This window comes from Anopheles aquasalis, chromosome 3 (genome assembly GCF_943734665.1).
Source record: "Anopheles aquasalis chromosome 3, idAnoAquaMG_Q_19, whole genome shotgun sequence".
Taxonomy (NCBI): Eukaryota; Metazoa; Arthropoda; class Insecta; order Diptera; family Culicidae; genus Anopheles; species Anopheles aquasalis.
The window spans coordinates 29,136,596-29,156,595 of NC_064878.1; the positions used below are offsets into that span (position 1 = coordinate 29,136,596).

The window sequence follows — 20,000 nt, forward strand, 5'->3', positions numbered from 1 at the left end:
AGAAGTCTTTACTACCGCTTCCTGCCACCGACCTGATGCAAGCGGCCCAGCAAGTAAGCCACAACGTGGTGCTCTACCTGCCACGGAACTCCAACACGCAGCAGCTAACGATGCTTGCCGGACCGAATGGGGCCGTTGAGATCGAACAGAACTTTCTCGATCGCAAGTTGATCGCACTGACGGCTTACTATGGGGATCTGATCAACGGATAGAGGTCCGTTACTACTGCTATCATCTATAGAGGCGCATCATCGATGAGTACTGTGGGAAACCGATGTTAAGAAGACGAAAATGCCAATTTCCCAACGCACAATCCTTTGTCCCCATCGTTGAATCTCTGTTTGAGCTAGAGATTGTGCGCCTACTGCACCAAGGATCTCTCGTTCTCGAGCCAGAGTGGATACGAAAGAATACCGGCTTTTCTGACACCAGCACCACCACCCGTCCAATCGATGAAAATGGCCACCACCATCGCTGTCCTCGTGCATTCACTGTCCTGTACTTGTTCTTTCCGTTGGACTATCGTGGGTCACACGATTTTAGCGAGCTAAAGGCATTTTAGGCGTTACGTTGTCTATGTCTCTCTAGCAATCCATTATCTCTTCATTAGGACAATCTTACGGTTAATTTAGCGCATGAATTTAAAGGGATCGAAACATAGGGCAGAGGGTTTTAACCGTTTTCTTTGATTAATGTAAGGCATATTCGTGTTCCACTTTCCCCTGACCCCCACCCCCGCGCGCTCTAATGCTGGCGATAGCTTACGATAAGATTACGATGTGAATGTATTATGTGAGTGAAAGTGTAATAACAACAAGAACAACAGCAAACAAAAGTAATAAGATATCCTATTGAATGAAACTGCAAACGAAGTGGACAAACTATACAGCTAAACAATAAAAATGCATTTTGTTTCAAGCTTTGCAGCGTTTTTGTATGCTATGCATGATGGAAACGTAGCGAAAGAATTAAAAGATAAGATTAAATGAAGCGAATAAAATCCAGCTATGTTCCGGTATGCATATCCAAGGTTAGCATTTTCTTTAGTGAAGCCAACAATTGCAGGTATTTTTTGGAGTTTTCGTATTTTTGTATAACTTTGTCTTGAGCCGAATTATCCATTTCTTCCCTTTTTTGTTATACCTGGAACGAATCAAGCGGCAATGGTGGATACAAAATCGTGCGTCGTGGTGAAACTGATGCCCATTCAGGCCGTTTGGAAGAAACTGCTTAGAAGCCTCGCAGAGAATCAACGCTATCAAAAGTACACGCAACGGTTCTGCTATCACGTATCGCTAACGGCGCATTTCGCGAGTAATCCCTGGAAAAGCCCGGAACAAAGAAACAAATATCGGGAATCAATTTTGGAGAAAACTAATCAGAACATGTCCCTACGAGAGAGAGCGCGCTCTGGCTTTGGTTGCACACATACTCGCAAGAATTGTATTTGGAGAGAGAAAAGCAAAAAGAAAGCTGGTTTTCTCGCTCTTCCCTTAAGCAACGGACGAGAGGGAGAATAACGGACAGCGAGAGAGCCGCCAGTTGGAAGAGAGCATCGCACGCGCACCGCCAAAAGAGTCCGCGCAAAAGTAGCCGGCCATGATCTAGGAAGATCACAAATTTTGGATTCTCGCTTTTTCGTCTAGTGATCCTTGATTGAGGAACGTGTTTTCGCTGCGGCTGCTGGAAATCATGGCGTCGCTACCGAATTATACCGATTTACTACCAAACAATGTAAGTTGCAGTGAAATTGTTCCGGTGTTTCGTTTTCGGTGGCCCTTTCTAATCGATTTCTGTGATACAGGTGCTGTGCATGGTGTTTGACCGGCTGGATATCAAGAACGTAAAGAACGCCTCGCTCGTTTGTAAACGTTGGAACGACATCATTTTCCGTAGTGCATACATCGACCGATTTGGCATATATTTCGGTATGTTTGGAATATCCGATGCTTCATCGATGTCGTTTGATGTGGAGACTATGCTACGGAAGGCGAAATACCTAGCGCACACAGATAGGCGCTATCGCAATTTTAATTTCTAGCTAATTTTTGAAATGGGAAAAAAGTATTTCCTGCGGCTTGGAAAGCTATAGAGCTTAATCAAACGAGCAACCTGCAATCACTGAACCTGTTATTCTATTTCTCTCGGTTGAATGAACTTTTGCCATTGGTCATTGACACAATATCATCAATGCCGCAGTTGCGATCGCTGACTGTATCGGATCAGAGTACAGTACGTATGATGGCTTATGAGCACATTAAACAGGAAAACATTCCATCAATCCGAAGCAAATCGCTACAGGAGCTCACGATGTACTGTAAATATAGGTACACGATCGATACGCCAGAGCTGCAAACATTTGCTGGCGCACTGTGCGCACTTCTTCCACCGGACAGCAGCGATAAGGAACAGCTGGAACTTACTAAGCTGAAGAAACTCGATGTAACAGTATGCAGCTGGAAACCTGCAGACCGATCCGTCTTTCGTCGAATGCCGAATCTGGCGGAAATTCATTGGGACATTCCCGTGGAGGATGATCTTTTCGTTGCAATGTGTAAAACATGCCTACAACTAACCGAGGCTCGCTTTGCCAAGGAACTGAATGTATCGAATCTTTCCGCAATCAAATATCTCGATAAGCTTTCCGAGCTTCGTATTTTAAAATTTTCTAGCTTCATGATTCAGGACTTGTTTATGGACTTGTCCAAACTAAGCCACCTGGAGGAGCTCAGACTGGGACATACCCATTTGCTGCCTGTTAGTTTGCTCAGCTTCTCCAAGTCGATTAGGAAACTCGGTCTACATATTTATGGATGCGTGGAACTCAGTCTTGTCGAAATCACGGTGCGAAACTTACCGCAATTGACGGAACTGTATTTGAATGGCCATACCGTTCCAATATCTAGTAGGGCTCTGAGAGCCTTACTTGGTTTTGAACATCTGGAGGTACTCGAGTTTTCGCATTTTCATTTCACACAATCGAAATTCCTGGAAATGAACGCCCCTATGCATAAAGTGCGAACATTACGATTCCACCGTTGTAAACTTGACACGAAACAGCTTTTCGGACTCCAGAATAAGTTTCCCAAACTTCAAAATACTGTATTCGAAGAATGCGATATTGACGATCAACCAAAAAAAGATCAACCAGAACCAGATAATGATCAAAATCAGCTTGGATTGATCACCGCCTTGGTGCAGCTAGCAGAAGAATATAATGCTGCAGTAATTGATTCAATTAAATGATTAATATATTTACTCATTATAGACATTAGTATAGACATGCATTTATCCACGAGTTGAGAACATCCTTTCAATTATTGAAGTATTAGCTTTGTTTCGTTTCGCGATTGTTCCTCTTTTCTCCATTCATTTAACCTTTTGTTAACTCTTCGATATGAAACATATAAGTGCGCTGCATCGACAAACATGTGTGGTTTGTCAAGGAATTTGTTCGGTTTTGGCGTAAGGATGAGGGATGGCTACATTGGTTTTTGATGAATTATAAACCATGACAATTACATGTAATCGTAAAACTAGGAATTGTAACTGCTCTGATGAAAATAAACGTAAAACATCGAAACTGATGAATAAAGTGTATCCTTGCATTTTTTTGAAAACATTTTGGTGATCGGAGAAAATCCTTGGAACTGTGGTTTGTAATCTGAAGCGAAAGAGTGGCGCTAATATATCCGCTGATCGAGTTGGCACTTGATCGCTATAGCGTTTGTACGGCTCAGTCCTCTTTAAAAAAAATTAACAATTTTTGTCAGCTTGCGTATGCTACAATCGAGCTCCTTACACTAGATAATGTGTTTTCTTTTTCCGAAGTAATTAGAGTGGCAATCAATGTACAATGTCGCAACCTATACTCATTGTTATGCTGCTATTTTGTAGGATTTTCGATTTTTTCAACCATGAAATGATGCCAAGGATAACGTTTCTTGCATAAGGTGATATTGATTTAAAACAGCACATTGATATTGAACAATCTTTTTGGCGAAAATGCCGTGATTATGTTCCGGATACCCAACGATGCGCCGTGGTTAGTGGTTAATGAGTTGTTCGAATAATCGATTCTTCAATATTTTTCTACCCACTACATGATAACCACTTGTTCACAGACAATAGGCCATTTCACAAGTCGCAACGAAAATTGGCTAGTGGCCAAATGAATATTCTATGTAATTTCTTTACATTGAAAGTTGCTCTATGCAAATGTATTTTCGGCTGTTCCAGAAGCGTCCCGCCAAAAGCTGCGATAATGATCGTAGATGCTGTATCTAATCATATAAAATTCTACACAAACGGTCATATGCTAAAACCATACCTGTGCCGGAATATGGTGGGAATAAAAACAATGATTTCAACGATCTTCCTGCTTCTTGGTGTTATTTTATTTCATTCTTAATTAGCCATTTCATTTTTTGAGATGTGAAAAAGTAGTACATGCAGCTGCACCAACAATATCAACATAACTAGTCTTACCTTTCCCTTTCTATTTTTTAACAGGAGCCCCTATCAGGCAGAGAAACCCTAAACCAATGAACAACATTTTAAAAGAAACAAATCTGTTTTGAACAAAATTAAAGGAAAAACTTTATCCATCAGTTTCGATGTTTTACGTTTATTTTCATAAGAGCAGCTACAATTCCTAGTTTTACGATTACATGTAATTGTCATGGTTTATAATTCATCAAAAACCAATGTAGCCATCCCTCATCCTTACGCCAAAACCGAACAAACAAATTCCTTGACAAACCACACATCTTTGTCGATGCAGCGCACTTATATGTTTCATTCCGAAAAGTTAGCAAAAGGTTATATAAATTAAAAAAAAGAGGAAGAACCGCGAACGAAACAAAGCTAATATTTAAATAATTGAAAAGGTGTTCTCAACTCGTGGCCAAAGGTATGTAATGGGAAAATTATGAATCATTGACTTGCATCAATTTTTGCACACCGTGCATACTAACGATATATTGACGTATTTGGAACGAGCGGAACATTTAGTCGTTTTGCTAGCTCTACATTTAAGTCATAAGGAGTACGAATTTGATCATCCTTCGGTTCATCGTCAATTTCGCATTCTTCATAGACAGTATTTTGAAGTTTGGGAAACTTATCCTGGAGTCCGTAAAGCTGTTTCGTCTCAAGTTTACAACAGTGGAATCGCAATGTTCGCACTTGATGCATAGGGCCGTTCATTTCCAGGAATTTCGATTGTGTGAAATGAAAATGCGAAAACTCGAGTACCTCCAGATGTTCAAAACCAAGTAAGGCTCTCAGAGCACTACTTGATATTGGAACGGTATGGCCATTCAAATACAGTTCCGTCAATTGCGGTAAGTTTCGCACCGTGATTTCGACAAGACTGAGTTCCACGCATCCATAAATATGTAGACCGAGTTTCCTAATCGACTTGGAGAAGCTGAGCAAACTAACAGGCAGCAAATGGGTATGTCCCAGTCTGAGCTCCTCCAGGTGGTTTAGTTTGGACAAGTCCATGAACACATCGTCCTCATACTGAATGTCAGAAAAACGTAATATACGAAGCTGGGCAAGCTTAGACAGATGTTTAAATGAGGAGTGATTCGATATAACCAGTTCCTTGGAAAAGCGAGCGTCGGTTAGGTGTGGGCATGTTTTACACATTGCAACGAAGAGTTCTTCGTCTACGGGGATGTCCCAATGAATTTCCGCCAGATTCGGCATTCTACGAAAGATGGATCGGTCTGCAGGTTTCCAGCTCCATACTGTTACATCGAGTTTCTTCAGCTTAGTAAGTTCCAGCTGTTCCTTATCGCTGCTGCCCGGTGGAAGAAGTGCGCACAGTGCGCCAGCAAATGTTTGCAGCTCTGGCGTATCGATCGTGTACCTATATTTACAGTACATCGTGAGCTCCTGTAGCGATTTGCTTCGGATTGATGGAATGCTCTCCTGTTTAATGTCCTCATAAGTCATCATACGTACTGTACTCCGATCCGATACAGTTAGCGATCGTAATTGCGGCATTGATGGTATTGTGTCTGGGACCAAAGCCAAAAGTCCACGAACCGAACCGCCAAAGAAACACAGGTCCAGCCGTTGCAAGTTGCTCGCTTGATTTAGCGCGATGGCCTTCCAAGCACGAGGAAATACTTTTTCCATTTCCATCATTACTACGAAATAAAAATTGTGATAGCGTCGCTCGGTGCGCACTAGATGTTGCACCTTCGATAACAGTGACTTCTTTGGTGCCATGTGTGGACCATAGTTGTTTACTTCGAAATCACTGAAATTTATACCAAATCGGTCGATGTATGCACTACGGAAAATGATGTCGTTCCAACGTTTACAAACGAGCGAGGCGTTCTTTACGTTCTTGATATCCAGCCGGTCAAACACCATGCACAGCACCTGTATCACAGAAATCGATTAGAAAGGGCTACCGAAAACGAAACACCGGAACAATTTCACTGCAACTTACATTGTTTGGTAGTAAATCGGTATAATTCGGTAGCGACGCCATGATTTCCAGCAGCCGCAGCGAAAACACGTTCCTCAATCAAGGATCACTAGACGAAAAAGCGAAAATCCAAAATTTGTGATCTTCCTAGATCATGGCCGGCTACTTTTGCGCGGACTCTTTTGGCGGTGCGCGTGCGATGCTCTCTTCCAACTGGCGGCTCTCTCGCTGTCCGTTATTCTCCCTCTCGTCCGTTGCTTAAGGGAAGAGCGAGAAAACCAGCTTTCTTTTTGCTTTTTTCTCTCCAAATACAATTCTTGCGAGTATGTGTGCAACCAAAGCCAGAGCGCGCTCTCTCTCGTAGGGACATGTTCTGATTAGTTTTCTCCAAAATTGATTCCCGATATCTGTTTCTTTGTTCCGGGCTTTTCCAGGGATTACTCGCGAAATGCGCCGTTAGCGATACGTGATAGCAGAACCGTTGCGTGTACTTTTGATAGCGTTGATTCTCTGCGAGGCTTCTAAGCAGTTTCTTCCAAACGGCCTGAATGGGCATCAGTTTCACCACGACGCACGATTTTGTATCCACCATTGCCGCTTGATTCGTTCCAGGTATAACAAATAAGGGAAGAAATGGATAATTCGGCTCAAGACAAAGTGATACAAAAGTACGAAAACTCCAAAAAATACCTGCAATTGTTGGCTTCACTAAAGGAAAAGCTAACCGACAAACGCATGGTAGAACTATACGAGGAGGTACTCCATGATACGTTCATCGAAACCTTGCGTATGTCATCGGACGATAAAATGTTGGACTACTTTGGTAGTTATATACGCAAGCATGCTCTAGCGATCACTTATGACGGTCCGGAGAACGAGATGAGCTCTTTTCGCTTTATAAAAAATGTCGAAACATAGCAGATGAAGTGAAGAATGAATTGAAACTTAAAGCTGAAGCGAAGGTGTCTTCGGATCTCCAAGGCCGCACAACATCCAATCTGGCCATTTCGACGGTGACAGTCGCTCCAACATGTGCAGCAAAGGACCCCGGTAGTGCCAAACCACCCGGGAAATCGATGTACAAGTTCTGTAAGAAACGGATTGCCTTCCTCGCTCAGCTTCGCAGCATCGTTACGTTCGAGAGCTGCTCGCAGATGTCGAGATCAGAACGCATCCTGCGTCTCATCGAAGAGTTTGAAACGGCCATCGTTACCGCGAGATTGATCGCAGGTGAAGGCGATGAGGAGGATTACTCATTGCTAGGAGATGGATTGCTAGTGTCGTTGGCGATGAGCAAGCTTGACGAAGATAGTCTGGCACAGCTGGTGCAGCATAAGGATCACACTATCATCCCAACCTGGTCGATTTTCCGTGAGGAGCTGTTGCGTTTGACACAAAATAGCGATTCCCCGCACCACCAGAACCCTACTACCATCCCGACTTAGGTGGATTTTCGTGAGCAGCTTGCCAGTTTGAAGACAGTTATATAGTTTGAAGTTATACGAAACGAAATGAGGTAAGCATAAGACCCTATATTTCAGGAGCTTTTCCTGTTTAATGACTTTTTTTTTATTCAAATAACAGCTACTGAAATCACTGTACAAACCTTCTGGAAAGGGACTACCTAAGATACTGGATCGTACATCACAAAATGAAGCACTTCAGAAGTAGCAGTAGCAAAATGTTGCTTACCTTTTGACTTTTAGTATGATCAACCTGTTGTTACTCGAAAAATAAAATCTTTCCTTTCATTTTTTAAGCATACTTAGTTCGTCCGCTGGCGTCACTTTCGACATCGATCGTAACCGAAAGAATTTCGTTTGAACGTAAGCATTTTTCGCTTTGTCTTCCTCCCACATTCTACACGTTGGTTTCACTCGTGGAATTCTTCTAACACACCTTGACCTAACTCCAGGACGGCCATCAGGTGCGCCACGTCCTCGTGACTTACAGCGCAACCAACATCAAAGCAACCAGCGAGTGGTGGTGTGAAGGAAGTTCATGTTCAAGGCTGTCCGAGCATGGCTTTGGCGAAGCGCGCGCCTGGCATCCGAACAGGTTTTTAATCGTCGTGGTCGTCGCTGTCTTTGGCTTCTGGCGGTTCGCTTCTTCGACGACATCGTTAATACGTGACACGGCGAGTGTGCCGAGCAGTCGCCAGCAAGTGAGTTAGGAGATTAAGTAACCAGAACCTGCCGGTAAAACCCAAGAAATCCCACTATCGGCGGCACGCCCTTCCCGATTCGGATAAAACGTGAGTTTTAACGTCGTCCACTAGAACGTCCGTAGGTTGCAGCGCGATAGTTGCAATCAAGAATCATTATCTATGGGCGGCGATTTACACGAACACGCCGGCAGCAGCAGTAAACGATCCGCCGACCTGCATCCAGGTTGAGGTATGTCCGTGGGGTCCCCATCGCGCGCTAAAGGTTAGTGGTGGTAACGCGCCCGGCATGGCGAAATCAATTCGTTTCTCTGAACCTTTTCTTGCGAAATGTATGTCGTGCGGAGGTCCCTCTCTCTCCCTCGTGATAATCAGAAATTTAGGCCGCAGCTCACAAATGGGTTCAATGAATATGCTAAGATGCGAATAGTACACCGTGTGACTGATGCTGGGTGAATTGAAACAGTATAGGGTAGCAGTATCTTCACACACTGAACATACAGTGTGTTCTTCCCGATCAAAGATCTCTCGATGGAATAAAAACGGTGTGTTGTGTTGTGGTACACGCCCTATTCCATTGCACAAGCGCATCCATGAACCGAATCTATTAGCACGATTGCATCGTCAAACGAGTGTTTGTGTGGCAACCTTCTCAGCCGCGAGCTAGCTTGTCGGCACGTAAAAAATGTTAAGAAAATTACGATTGAACTGAACCAATCATTTTCCCAGTTACACCACCCGGGGGCCCTTTTGATGGACAATTTCATCCCACTCACATCAACTCGAGTTGAGGCGCAGCTCGTGTCGCTATGGTAACGGTAGAACGCCAACAAAACGGTCCAGTGTGGCCCGGATCGAAATGTTCTTTACTATCAACAATCTTTTAAGGGCAGGTGTTGTTTAGTGTAACGAATTTTGGCTAAATTGATCACTTTATTTTGACGAAACTTATTAAGTTTGTAGTGTACTATCGTGTCATCTAATAATCAAAATGGATGCTCTGTTGCAGCGGTATAGCAGGGCTTGTGTTGATCGCTACAACGTTACGAGTGGCTGACCGGAGCCTCAACTCACCTTCCATCATCATCCGAATGCCAGCAGGGATTCACGGCAATCTCCCCGTGGAGTCAAACGCCCCCCGCAAACGGAGGCACCACCATTGTGGCTCGGTGGTCATCCCCAACACCACAGCCATAGCACAAAACGGGTTTTTTTCGGTCCGCGATGCTCTTGCATCATTTTCGACGAACACATGGTCGCCGTCAAGGGTTCGGGAACCAGCGCGGTATGAATGGGTCAACGCGCACACGTAAGGGGGTGACCAGCGATGCCAGCGACCGATTGATATAGGAAGTCGTCAGCAGAGGACCGGATCGTGTCGGTTGTTTGGTGGTCGGCTCCTGGCAACGTTTTCAGCCGGGGCGGCTCGTGACGCTCGTCGTCGTCAGTCGTCAGTCGGGACACGGACGGGTACAGACCCAGAGTGTGCGGTTCGCGTTGTACGTACAACCCCCCCAGTATCTCACCGTATGGTGGAATATCGGTTTTTTGGGTTCACTTTGACCGCGTTTGACCGATAACGGGGCACGGGAATTGAACATTAGCGCATAAAATATGACCCCGGTATTACCTGCGATCCTGCCATCCCGTGTAGTGTGAGTGTGGTAAGTGACGGACCGGAGAATCGATGGATGGAAGAGTGCATGAAGGTTCTAGAATAATTCCGTCGTCCCGCACACGGGGTTCACGTCATCACGAGTGAAACGGTACGGAACGGTGGCAGGTATTAATTAAATTAAAATATTTAGACAACAATGGCCACCGTCCTTCGCTGAAACCGCGTCCACCTTCCAACCAGCCCGAACCGCGAACACGCGAAAACGGATGGATGAGACAATTTTCAGCCAGCCGGCTGGCCCTGGCTGGCACGATTTTACTTAAAAACTCCACGAATTCTTCAAACACGACGAAGCCCAAAAGGCCTCGGCCCACGTGGTGGACCGCACCGGCCGGACCGGACAGGAGGTGCGTGCCATGATTAGTGACCACTGGTGCCTACCACGGGTAATCGATATCGAGGTCACGAAGTAGTGTTGGCATCGCTTCTTGCTCGTTAAATGGCATCAATTTTATGGTGCACGAGTTTGGTCGGGCTTTATGGGGCCGCCATTGCCTCACGATCGCGGTTCGATCGTGCGTCGTCTCGAATCGATCACCACATCACCAGCATCTGGTCACAGTTTCCAAAAACATAAACCCCCGAAATCTCACCAACGAGACCTGGACGTAGCTCGCGTCCTTTTCGGTTAACCTGCTGCTGTACCAAGTCGTCAAAAGGGCTCTCGAGGCGGAGCAGCAGAGTGACGGTGCTTCACATACCACTTCGCGGGCATATGACATTGAATCTGATGTGCCACACCATCTGGTATGTTGTTTTTTTGTATCTCTTACAGGAGGGTATGGGACATTGAAGGGTACAATGTTTTTGATAAGGGTAAAGATAGGAAGACTTCCCTCTAATGTTGGTATCAGGCTGTAAGGCTACGAGAGACCCTTCTTCTCATTCATTTGCGTTTGTTATTTTTTAAACTGCACAAACTATAAACTACTTATACACACTATAAATTAATGAGCTAAATTGTTGAGCACAACAAGTCATTAAAATTTATTGATTTGTAAATATAAATAGCTTTGCTTTGATCAAATAATTGCAAGCAATTAAAGGCCTGAATAGGTTGTGAGGAAAGTAATTTAAGATCTGCCGATAGCTTTGTTTTTCCTGTTTCTGTAAAGTTTTAATGCTTAGCGTGTTTCTTGCTCCCCCCCCCCCCCCCTCCTTCGGCCCCTCACCCGCAGTTAGATCGAACACAAAGGAGTTGAGGGTGAGGCGCACAGTCAGAGAATCGATTAAACAGAAAGTTTTGCCGTTCAGCCATGGTCGCTGTAGGTCGTTGCTATGGATACGACATAAATGGGTGCGTTTTGTTGCACATAAATTACCAAGTAAATGCTGCGTGTTCCTTATGCTAAACCGTTCGTAGTGATAAAAAAAAACCGAACCCACGGCGATATTGCGCCGTCGAAGGCCTCGTTCTCCTGCTCAGGTGTAGCTGGGTGGGAGAAGGGTGGCTGACACTTTGCTCTGTGTGCCAGCTCGGTTTGTTGGTGCGATCTCGTGGCACAATTGGATTGTTGATAGTGTAGTGTATCCAAGGGTGGATAGTGTGTTTGGGAGTTACTCGAGTTAGGTTAAAATTGGTTTTGAAAATTATCTCCCACCGAACACATTTGCATATTTGTAAAATGTATTTGATGACACCATGTATTTGGTAGACAAGGTGTTCCATAAAAAATTCAAACATTTTCAAACATTTGTAATATTTTGCAAAGAAGATACTTTCAACTTTGATACGAGGATAATATGCCATGCCATCCTCCAACTGTACACCTGATTAATTGTCGTATCCTTCAAGGACCATGTCCAGCCAGGAAATCAGCCTATTGCCTACTACGATCTTCGCGTAGTGCAGAAGTGGTTAGTACGACTCAAGAAAAAGGGAATCGAAAACCAGTGAGGTAAATACGAAAAGTATCATAATAGTAAAAAATCTCAGTCCTTTTGATGAGCGATCGAAGCATTTGCTATCATTCGTAAAGAAAAAGAAACCGTGTTTTGTGATGATAAACTTTTCACAATTGTTTCTTCAGCAAATTCTCGGGCGGATGGGTTTATATCACCCCTGTAGATCAAGGATTCCCAAAATGTTTACAACACCAAAAGAATACAGTAGTCTGTATCAACTTTTTCAAGTAATTGAAAGAGAAGGTGGATGTTTATTGTTATTTAAAGTACTCTAAAGATGCATGGTTTGCTATTATGAATTATTTGCAAGAAGTGATCATCTCGCCAATGAGAACCGACGATCGACATTCCTCTTCGATCGCCATTGGCCCAGTGGGATGCTTCGATCCGTCACAGATCCTTCCCACGCTGATGATGCAGCCGCAACACGACTTAACGATGGCTTATAGTTCCAATAAATTGCATCGCTTGCTCACCAACCCCCATAGTTCGCATTGTTGTAGGTTCTATCCGCGGCGCGTAGGCGTCGCTGGTGCTGGTTGGATATTGAGCAACGACCGTGATCGCGCACACCGATGACGATGATGGCGTATCGTGGCGTTGCCAGCACCTTCTCGTTCATCCCAGGACGCAGAAGGATGGAGAAGAAGGTTACTGATACGCAATGATGATGATATCATACGCCGCTCTCGCCGACAGGTACCTCGGTTGGCCACAGGAGGTGAGAGAAGGGGTGGGGGAGGCTACATTTTGTATTCCTAAACCACCAGCACCTCTCGTCTGTCGTGGTGACAGCCGTAGGGACATTGCTGGTGCTGCTGGTGCTGCTGAAGATTGTGACGGTCCCCATCGTGTGTGGATGTGTGTCTGTGCTCGTGCAGCTATTGTGGGGTGGAACGTACCCCACCAACCGATCCACCGATTGCTCGGCGTTGGTCACGCGAATGGTACCGTCGTGAATCGCGTGTATGCGTGTATGAATCGAGCCGATCAGCGCCGTCGCCGCCACGGGACCACCACGGACGAGTCAAGCCGAGTGAGAAAACGCCATTCAATACCCGTTTTGTGCGCCCCTGAGGCGCTGGAGACTCCACTGGCTTGGCTTGGGTTGGGTTGGGGCTGGCTCGGCCCGGCTCGTGTTTGCTACAAGCCAACAAACCGCCGTCCGACGCGCTTATCCGCGAGGGTTTCGTCCACGGCGATAATATTCACGGGCACAGGGAATACGTCATCCAGCGAATTTTTGCTTCAGCACACACCCAACCGTGATGCGGGCAAACTATTATATGCTCGCGTTGTGTTTACGTTGGTTTCGTGCGTTTTTGTTTGTTCTACAACAGTTCGTCGCGTCGCGTGTACCAGGTGCCAGATGGTACCGGAGCTTCGTCCAGCCCGTCCAGTAGTCTCGGTTCTCTCTAGCCGCAAAGTGAGTGTAAGCGCGCAGGTTTTTTTTTGCGGATTGCGGAACATCCCCGCGTGTATCGATCCTCGGGTGATAGTGGAAGAAGTTGAGTGTCAAATGTAATCAACCACAATGCTAGTTACAGTGAAAGTGTAACCTCGAAACAGCATGATCATGTGAATGTTGTGTTCGCGTCGTGTGATCGCGCGATATTCTGCGATAAGATCGACCGAGTGAGATAAGAAATAAAACCGTTTGCGTGTGTGCGCGCGCGTGTGTTTCCGGTGGTCAAACATTCAAAGGGCGCACCCTGCCTGCCGAAACCAGCGGAATGGATATCGACGGTGACTTTGAAAGCAACATCAACAGCGCCATGGAGGCGCTCGAGAATGATGCTGCCCACGAGGAAGACGACGACGACGACGACAACGACAACGAGTATCACGACGGGGACTTCAAGGAGCGGTTCGATCGTAAGTTTGCTCTTTGGCTCCCGGGCTGTTGAAAATAATGAATCTCAAAATTGCAAATGTTTGATAAGCGCCAGCGTGACAGGTACCGCATGTGCACAATATTCATCGCGTGTGTTCGCGCTCTCCGGTGCTATTTCATAATAAGAAGATAAGCGAATATGTGTATAAGCAGATCGGTATCGTCGTCGTTTCGATGTGCGAGAGATACTTGGTAGCAAAGCAACCGGGAAAACGAAAGCGACACACTAGAGATAACGCTGCAACGACGACGATACAGAGAGACACTCTTCAGATGTGTTTTATAACACAACCTTCACTGCCTAGAATCTTTCATTGGCAACATGTGAAATTTTATTTCAGGCGCCAGGCTACGATATCAACCTTGTTTTGAACCGCTTTTTGAAGCTTTCTTTCTCTCATCTTCTTTTTAACAGTTTTTAACAGAAAGTTGCTATCGTGGTCGCATAGCTACAGTTTTTTTGCGATCTTAGTAGGCGCTGCGGCTAAGCTTCCACAGAACAGCGAAACCGAATTCAATATCATGTTTCGATCGCCAGTTTTGCATGTGGAGCCCCCACCTGACGCTTGTGGTTAGGTATTGTGGTGGTATCACAGCTTGTCTTCTGCCTTTTTTTTTCGTGAAAGTTGTTCGCGACTGTAACATAATACCACAACAAAATTCATCGATTAAACAGTTGATAGTGTTGGGTGGTGCGGTTGGGGGTGACTTCAGTCGGCCAGCGCGGAACCACAATGGAATAACGATAGGCTCATCCCACGGATCCCGGTGATCGTACGGCGATCGATCATTCCTTCTATAAATCAAGTCAAAATCGCATTTTATCGCGATCGAAGCCGAATGTGCAATAAATCTGGTGATTATTGTACGCAATAAAACCCTGCGTTTATTGCCACCTTTCGTCGATAAATGGTTCGTCGCGGGGCTCTCTGCGACACGGTTTGAGTGTTTCTTTTGGGGTCCCAAATTGATCACCGAAAAGTATCCGACTCTGTGTCAGTCAGTCAGGTGGTAACAAACAAATCCGTCATCATCAAATGGTTCCACTGCTGCTTCACCTTCAAAAGCTTACGAATTCCGTGCCACAAGGTGGCCACCATGACGGCCAATCTGTTGCGCTAGTAGCAGCACAGCAAAATAGTTCAACCGATATCTCTTGCTCTCTCTCTCTCTGAAGGAATAAACCTTCGCACCAAAACGGGCCATACCAAGGATAACGGAACGGTGATGAAATGAAGTTTCGATGTTCTGGCCACGACTGGCCACCTATGGACTATGGTCTCGTGCAGATCGTGCTGGTAACTAACCGGCTAAATGATGTTAAATAGAGGCGCAACATTGGCCCCTTAGCGCGCGCCACACACTGCTGCCACCAGTGTACCATAAAAGGGACGCAATGTTTAGTTTGCTAATCATAATGGCAACGATCAACAGAGCCAGTCTATGTAGGGCCGAAGGAGCTGGGGTACATACATGCATATTGATTGATCGTGAGTCTGGGACCCCGTGGCCAAACAGAAAAACCCACCCGGCACACGGCAGGAGTCGGCTTGATTTGATTAATTCCATCACCGGAGTTTGTACTCCATTTGCAGACATCAAGCACCAGAGCTACAGAGGCTGCAAGTCTGTTTTTTGTACGCACGGCCCCGAATACCCTGGGTGCCCTTTGGAGCCTCCACTGGGGCTGAAGTTCCGCAACCACGCTCTCCGGAAAGTTCACTCCAAAAACGGTGCAATTTATATTCAAATCTTTGCAGCGCCATACCGTCTCAAATCTGGCCGGGAATGTCATTCGTTAAGCTTAAGCAGCCGGCCCCCGGGGATCGTAGATCGAGAGCCGTCTCACAATAACCCCACTACCACGCTCCACTGTCGGTGTTGCCGGTGTTGAACTCTCCATATTCTTGCATGGTGGTGACTTTCATGCGAGGAAGCTGGTAGTCCAGCAGCCTAAGGTGGGCGTCAGAGTGCTGTACTAAAGACACTCCCGGTCAGAAGTTTCACCGGTCTGTGTGTATCTTGCGGCGGTTGCGCACAACGATATCCCGTTTCTAGACGCCCATTCAGACTTGGGCGAACTGTTGCTGCTGAACTGTGCTCCCAAACGCCCAAACCTCTTCTGGGGCCCACCGTACCGCCGTAGAATCCCACCCGCTGCCATCAATTCGAAAGCGTTTAACACTCTCTGCGGCCGGCCATACGGTTGGTTGGTTGGTTGGTGTTATATGGGACTAATTTATGCACACTGGAAAGGTTGTCTTGGTCTTGGCTTGGGGAAGTTACAAATATTTACCACCCCACACAACGGGGGACCCGATTTGGCGAGCCGGCGAGACCTCGCTGAGTCCACTCGCCTGGGATGGTGAAATCATGGAGAAACTTACGATTTATCATCTCTGCGCGTGCGCGTGAAGTGGCAAAACGGGTTTTGTCTTTTTATAGACGTTCGATTATAAATTACCATTTTCTGGTTTATTTTGTTACAAAAGTATGGATTATACGCTGATGGGACACAAATTGGCACAAAGTTAGATTTGGGCTGGTGAAACTATTGATTTCTTATTCGCGTACCTGTCCAAAATCGGATCGGATGAGCTGGAAAACTCAATTTAAGACACCTAATGCTGACTCCTAAAGTCCAGGTTATTTATGTCTTTTCAGGTGTAGAGAATCTGCCATCTTGTACGCAATATTCCAAAAGGAAGTGGTTGCACTTGGGGACCCCGTAATTAAGATAGTCCCGTATGGCAAAAGGAGGCCAATTCGTGCGGGGTTGGTAATGGTTTTATTTACCCCACGAACCATAGTTTGCATTTAATTTGTCGCACCTTGCCCCGCGGCCGGGTGGACACACATAACACTATTTATGGCAAACCTGTCGCACTCAGCTCAGTACTGACGGTACAGAAGAAGAAACAGAAGAACTATGGCGTTGTTTTGGAGGTGTTTGTTTCGTGAAGAGCGATTCTACAACGAGACGACGACACCGCCTTGAGCTTCTTGGAGCTGCGCGAAGAGACGCATCCTCATAAACGATGCTGCTGCTGGTGGTGGTGAGGGACAATCAGATAAGCTGATCTAAGCGACCTACGGAGAAGGTGTTTATTTGTTTGCGCCTCTTGGCCAGATAAGATAAATCATCCGTATTCCAGGAGAAGGGGCATTGTTGTGCCTTAGGTTAGGATGACGGACGTCCTCAAGCTCTCGCGCCCCGCGTTGTTGAACTCGTTTGTTGAGGCGCATTAGCTCCGTGTGCGATTGACACTGGGAGAGAGGAAAAAACGGTTGAGGGTGTTGTGAATTAGTGGAGCTTAATTGTCAATAATTAGAAGAGTCACGCTGACATCATGCTGCGGCTGCGGTATTCTCCTTCGTCGGCCCCTGGACAACAAACTACTCAGCAGCTCATCTTCCGCCGTCTGTTGATTTGGGACCCGATGTTTGGATGCCATTTCGTTTTGGAATTCCAGAAACCACCACCCCGTACGCCATACCGAGGATGCCGAGATTCGAGTTTCCTGGATTCCTCGAAATTCGCGGCATAAGATGGATGGCCCTTGGGTGTTGCTGTTTTCTGTATACCCTTCGAGACTTATTTGTCGTGGCGCGCGGTGCGACCTCCATTTTGTGCTAATGAGTATGCCAATCGTGATGTGCCTTTGAAAGCTGAACCTGTGTCGTCCTACAGCCGCACGATCGCCATAGCATTGACGCAGTGACTGACTGGATGACAGAGGAGGTACGAGTACAGTCCCGGTGTCAGACCGTGATCTCTTTGCCGCACCAGCAGCAGCAGCAGCAGCAGCAGGTTCCGGTTGGTCGCGAACGCAAACGGCGAACAATCACGTCTACTATTCACATTGACTTCAATCAGCGGAAGATGCGCTCGGCTCTCTGTTGCTGCTGCTGGTGCTGCTGTTGTCGTGGACCCCTATTTTCAGTGGGCCCATTTTTTAGTCTCCACTGGAATCCGCCTGAGCGGCGTTTAAATGAATTTAAAATCAAATTACTCCGTGGGGACCCAAAAGGGGAGGTACGCAAGGAGTGCAAATCACTGGAGAGAGAGAGAGAGAGGGTTGCTGCTGATGGCCACTAGTGGTCCATCAAATTAGGGGCAATGTTTACTTTTGCCTTGGAGATATAGAGAAGACTCTGGCGGTATCGTGTTGTGTTCGTCGTTGACGGAAGCAGGTGGTGGTCCGTGGTGATTGTGTGATGGTGGTGGTCCGCACACCTCACACAATGTCGTACCAGTAATGGCTAATGGGACAAGATGGAGAGAAGTATAGAAAAAAACCGGACAAATAAATTAATTAACATATTACTATCAGCGAAGGTCACAAGACCTACAGCGTAGCGACGGTGTGGTTGTGTCCTCACGGCCCGCTCCGCGACGACAAGGGTCTGATACGTTGAGGCGCAAAGCGATTACGTCGTCAAACGAGCGGACATTTGCGGCTGCAGATGCTGGAGTGTTTGTCTTCAAATGCATTCAGGTGAGAAAAGTGTAAAGTTGAACATGTCGATCCTATATTGGACGCTATGTTATGTAATCGCTTGTTTCGAAGTACCTGACACACCGGTAAAGTTGGAACTGATTTTGTCTAATTGAATTACTTATGTTGTGGGAGTGTTTGTTTTGCTAAGTTCGATGATAAGTTCGATGTTCCGAAAACCTGAAAAGCACTTCAGGACGTTGCCTTTCATTAACTCTTTAACGGGAGGCTAAGATTAATGCTTCTACTTGCATTAATGGCTCATATTTGAAGATTTTTTTGTGAAGAATCAATTCAACTTATTTTGTTTAACTACAACTACAACTATGAACTAGAACTTTTTTGAAAATAATTTGTTGTATATTGTGGAAGATTTGTTTAAAACTTCATTCATGGCATTAAAATTAGAAATGCATGTCTGGAAATGTGTGATTTTTCCGGTGTCCTTCGTAGCGGGAATCGATCATCTGATGATCGATCAGCGATGGATCATCTGCAATATACAAATTAATATTCTTTTCATAGATCATAAGTTTATCTTGGTAACCCCGTCTAGGTTTTAGGAAAAGTGTTAGTATTTACGATTTGGCAAAAAAAAGAAGTTTTCCATAATTATTTAAAAAAAATGTCATAAATTGTTATGAAAACGTCTGCTTTGTTATTATGAAGCTTGTATGTGCTTCCTGGCAAATAGTGTGGCAAATGTGTTCAAATTTTCATTTCCATCGGTTCAGTAGTGTTTAAGCTTCGATGGCCACCGACTTTGAAAACATTGGTTTTGAGAAACGTTGAAGCGCGCGATGGATTGAGTCATGCATGAGGCGCGATTTTTCAAATTACAAATCAATATCTTTGTAAGTTTCTCTTCGGTTGATCCAAAACTTTCACGCAACATTCTTGAGAGAATTGGCGATCATAAAAAAAATGTTAATTTAATTGTTTCTACAAAATACATTAAATATCATATCTCTCCCTTAATTTCCGATCTTTAAACGTTTCTTTCGCTCCCGAGAAACTGGGTTAAATGCCGAAAATAAGCAAAATCGTCAGCTTTCTCCCGCTGTTGCCGCAACAATCCGCAAGTCATCGTCATCGTTTATCGAAACACGGATCACGTAAAAAGTTGATCCCCGTTGTTGTTGGGCTTCGGCGATACAGCGGCCCACGATCGATACCCAGCCGACATTCTTGCGCATTCACCACCAAGAGCAAAATACCAACAATGATCGAGGGCGCCCGTGCCGTAGCGTAATAATTGAACCTACGCAACTGCCCGATTAAGGGTAGGACCGGTTCCGCTGAGCCGTGTGCAAGAGCCAGTCGCTCGGCTCGGTGCCCCCGTGTGCCAGTGCCTGTAGCGAAGATTTTACCGGTTTCGATCCGGACCGGATGGAACATTACTTGCACCAAAG

The 20,000-nt window shown here is 45.6% G+C and overlaps 5 protein-coding genes across 6 annotated transcripts in view; 4 read left to right on the forward strand and 1 right to left on the reverse strand.

The window, feature by feature from the left end:
• Positions 1-919, forward strand: part of LOC126578548 (uncharacterized) — a 4,333-nt gene extending 3,414 nt beyond the window's left edge. The window contains exon 2 of the mRNA XM_050241234.1: positions 1-919. This exon is cut by the window's left edge and continues 3,054 nt beyond it. Coding sequence (XP_050097191.1) covers positions 1-212 — 212 coding nt within the window. The 3' untranslated portion in view covers positions 213-919.
• A 695-nt stretch (positions 920-1,614) lies between these two features.
• On the forward strand, positions 1,615-3,600 carry LOC126578565 (uncharacterized). Its single transcript, XM_050241253.1, has 2 exons — positions 1,615-1,734; positions 1,805-3,600. The coding sequence occupies exons 1-2, from the start codon at positions 1,693-1,695 to the stop codon at positions 2,039-2,041; spliced, it is 279 nt and encodes a 92-aa protein (XP_050097210.1). The 5' UTR covers positions 1,615-1,692; the 3' UTR covers positions 2,042-3,600.
• Positions 3,601-4,607: 1,007 nt separating this feature from the next.
• On the reverse strand, positions 4,608-6,629 carry LOC126578555 (uncharacterized). Its single transcript, XM_050241242.1, has 2 exons — positions 6,470-6,629; positions 4,608-6,399 (listed from the first exon to the last, which is right to left on the reverse strand). The coding sequence occupies exons 1-2, from the start codon at positions 6,509-6,511 to the stop codon at positions 4,972-4,974; spliced, it is 1,470 nt and encodes a 489-aa protein (XP_050097199.1). The 5' UTR covers positions 6,512-6,629; the 3' UTR covers positions 4,608-4,971.
• Positions 6,630-7,081: 452 nt separating this feature from the next.
• Positions 7,082-8,207, forward strand: LOC126576544 (uncharacterized). Its single transcript, XM_050237856.1, has 3 exons — positions 7,082-7,271; positions 7,322-7,964; positions 8,033-8,207. Exons 1-2 carry the CDS (start codon positions 7,082-7,084, stop codon positions 7,891-7,893), a joined length of 762 nt encoding a protein of 253 aa, XP_050093813.1. The 3' UTR covers positions 7,894-7,964; positions 8,033-8,207.
• Positions 8,208-10,081: 1,874 nt separating this feature from the next.
• LOC126578546 (mucin-12) overlaps positions 10,082-20,000 on the forward strand; it is a 38,472-nt gene continuing 28,553 nt past the window's right edge. Inside the window, exons 1-2 of one of the 2 annotated variants that reach the window (XM_050241232.1) lie at positions 10,082-10,276; positions 13,536-14,070. In XM_050241232.1, coding sequence (XP_050097189.1) covers positions 13,929-14,070 — 142 coding nt within the window. In that variant the 5' untranslated portion in view covers positions 10,082-10,276; positions 13,536-13,928. Of the gene's footprint in view, positions 10,277-13,292; positions 14,071-20,000 lie in introns of those variants that run through there. The other variant, XM_050241233.1, reaches the window with a different exon arrangement.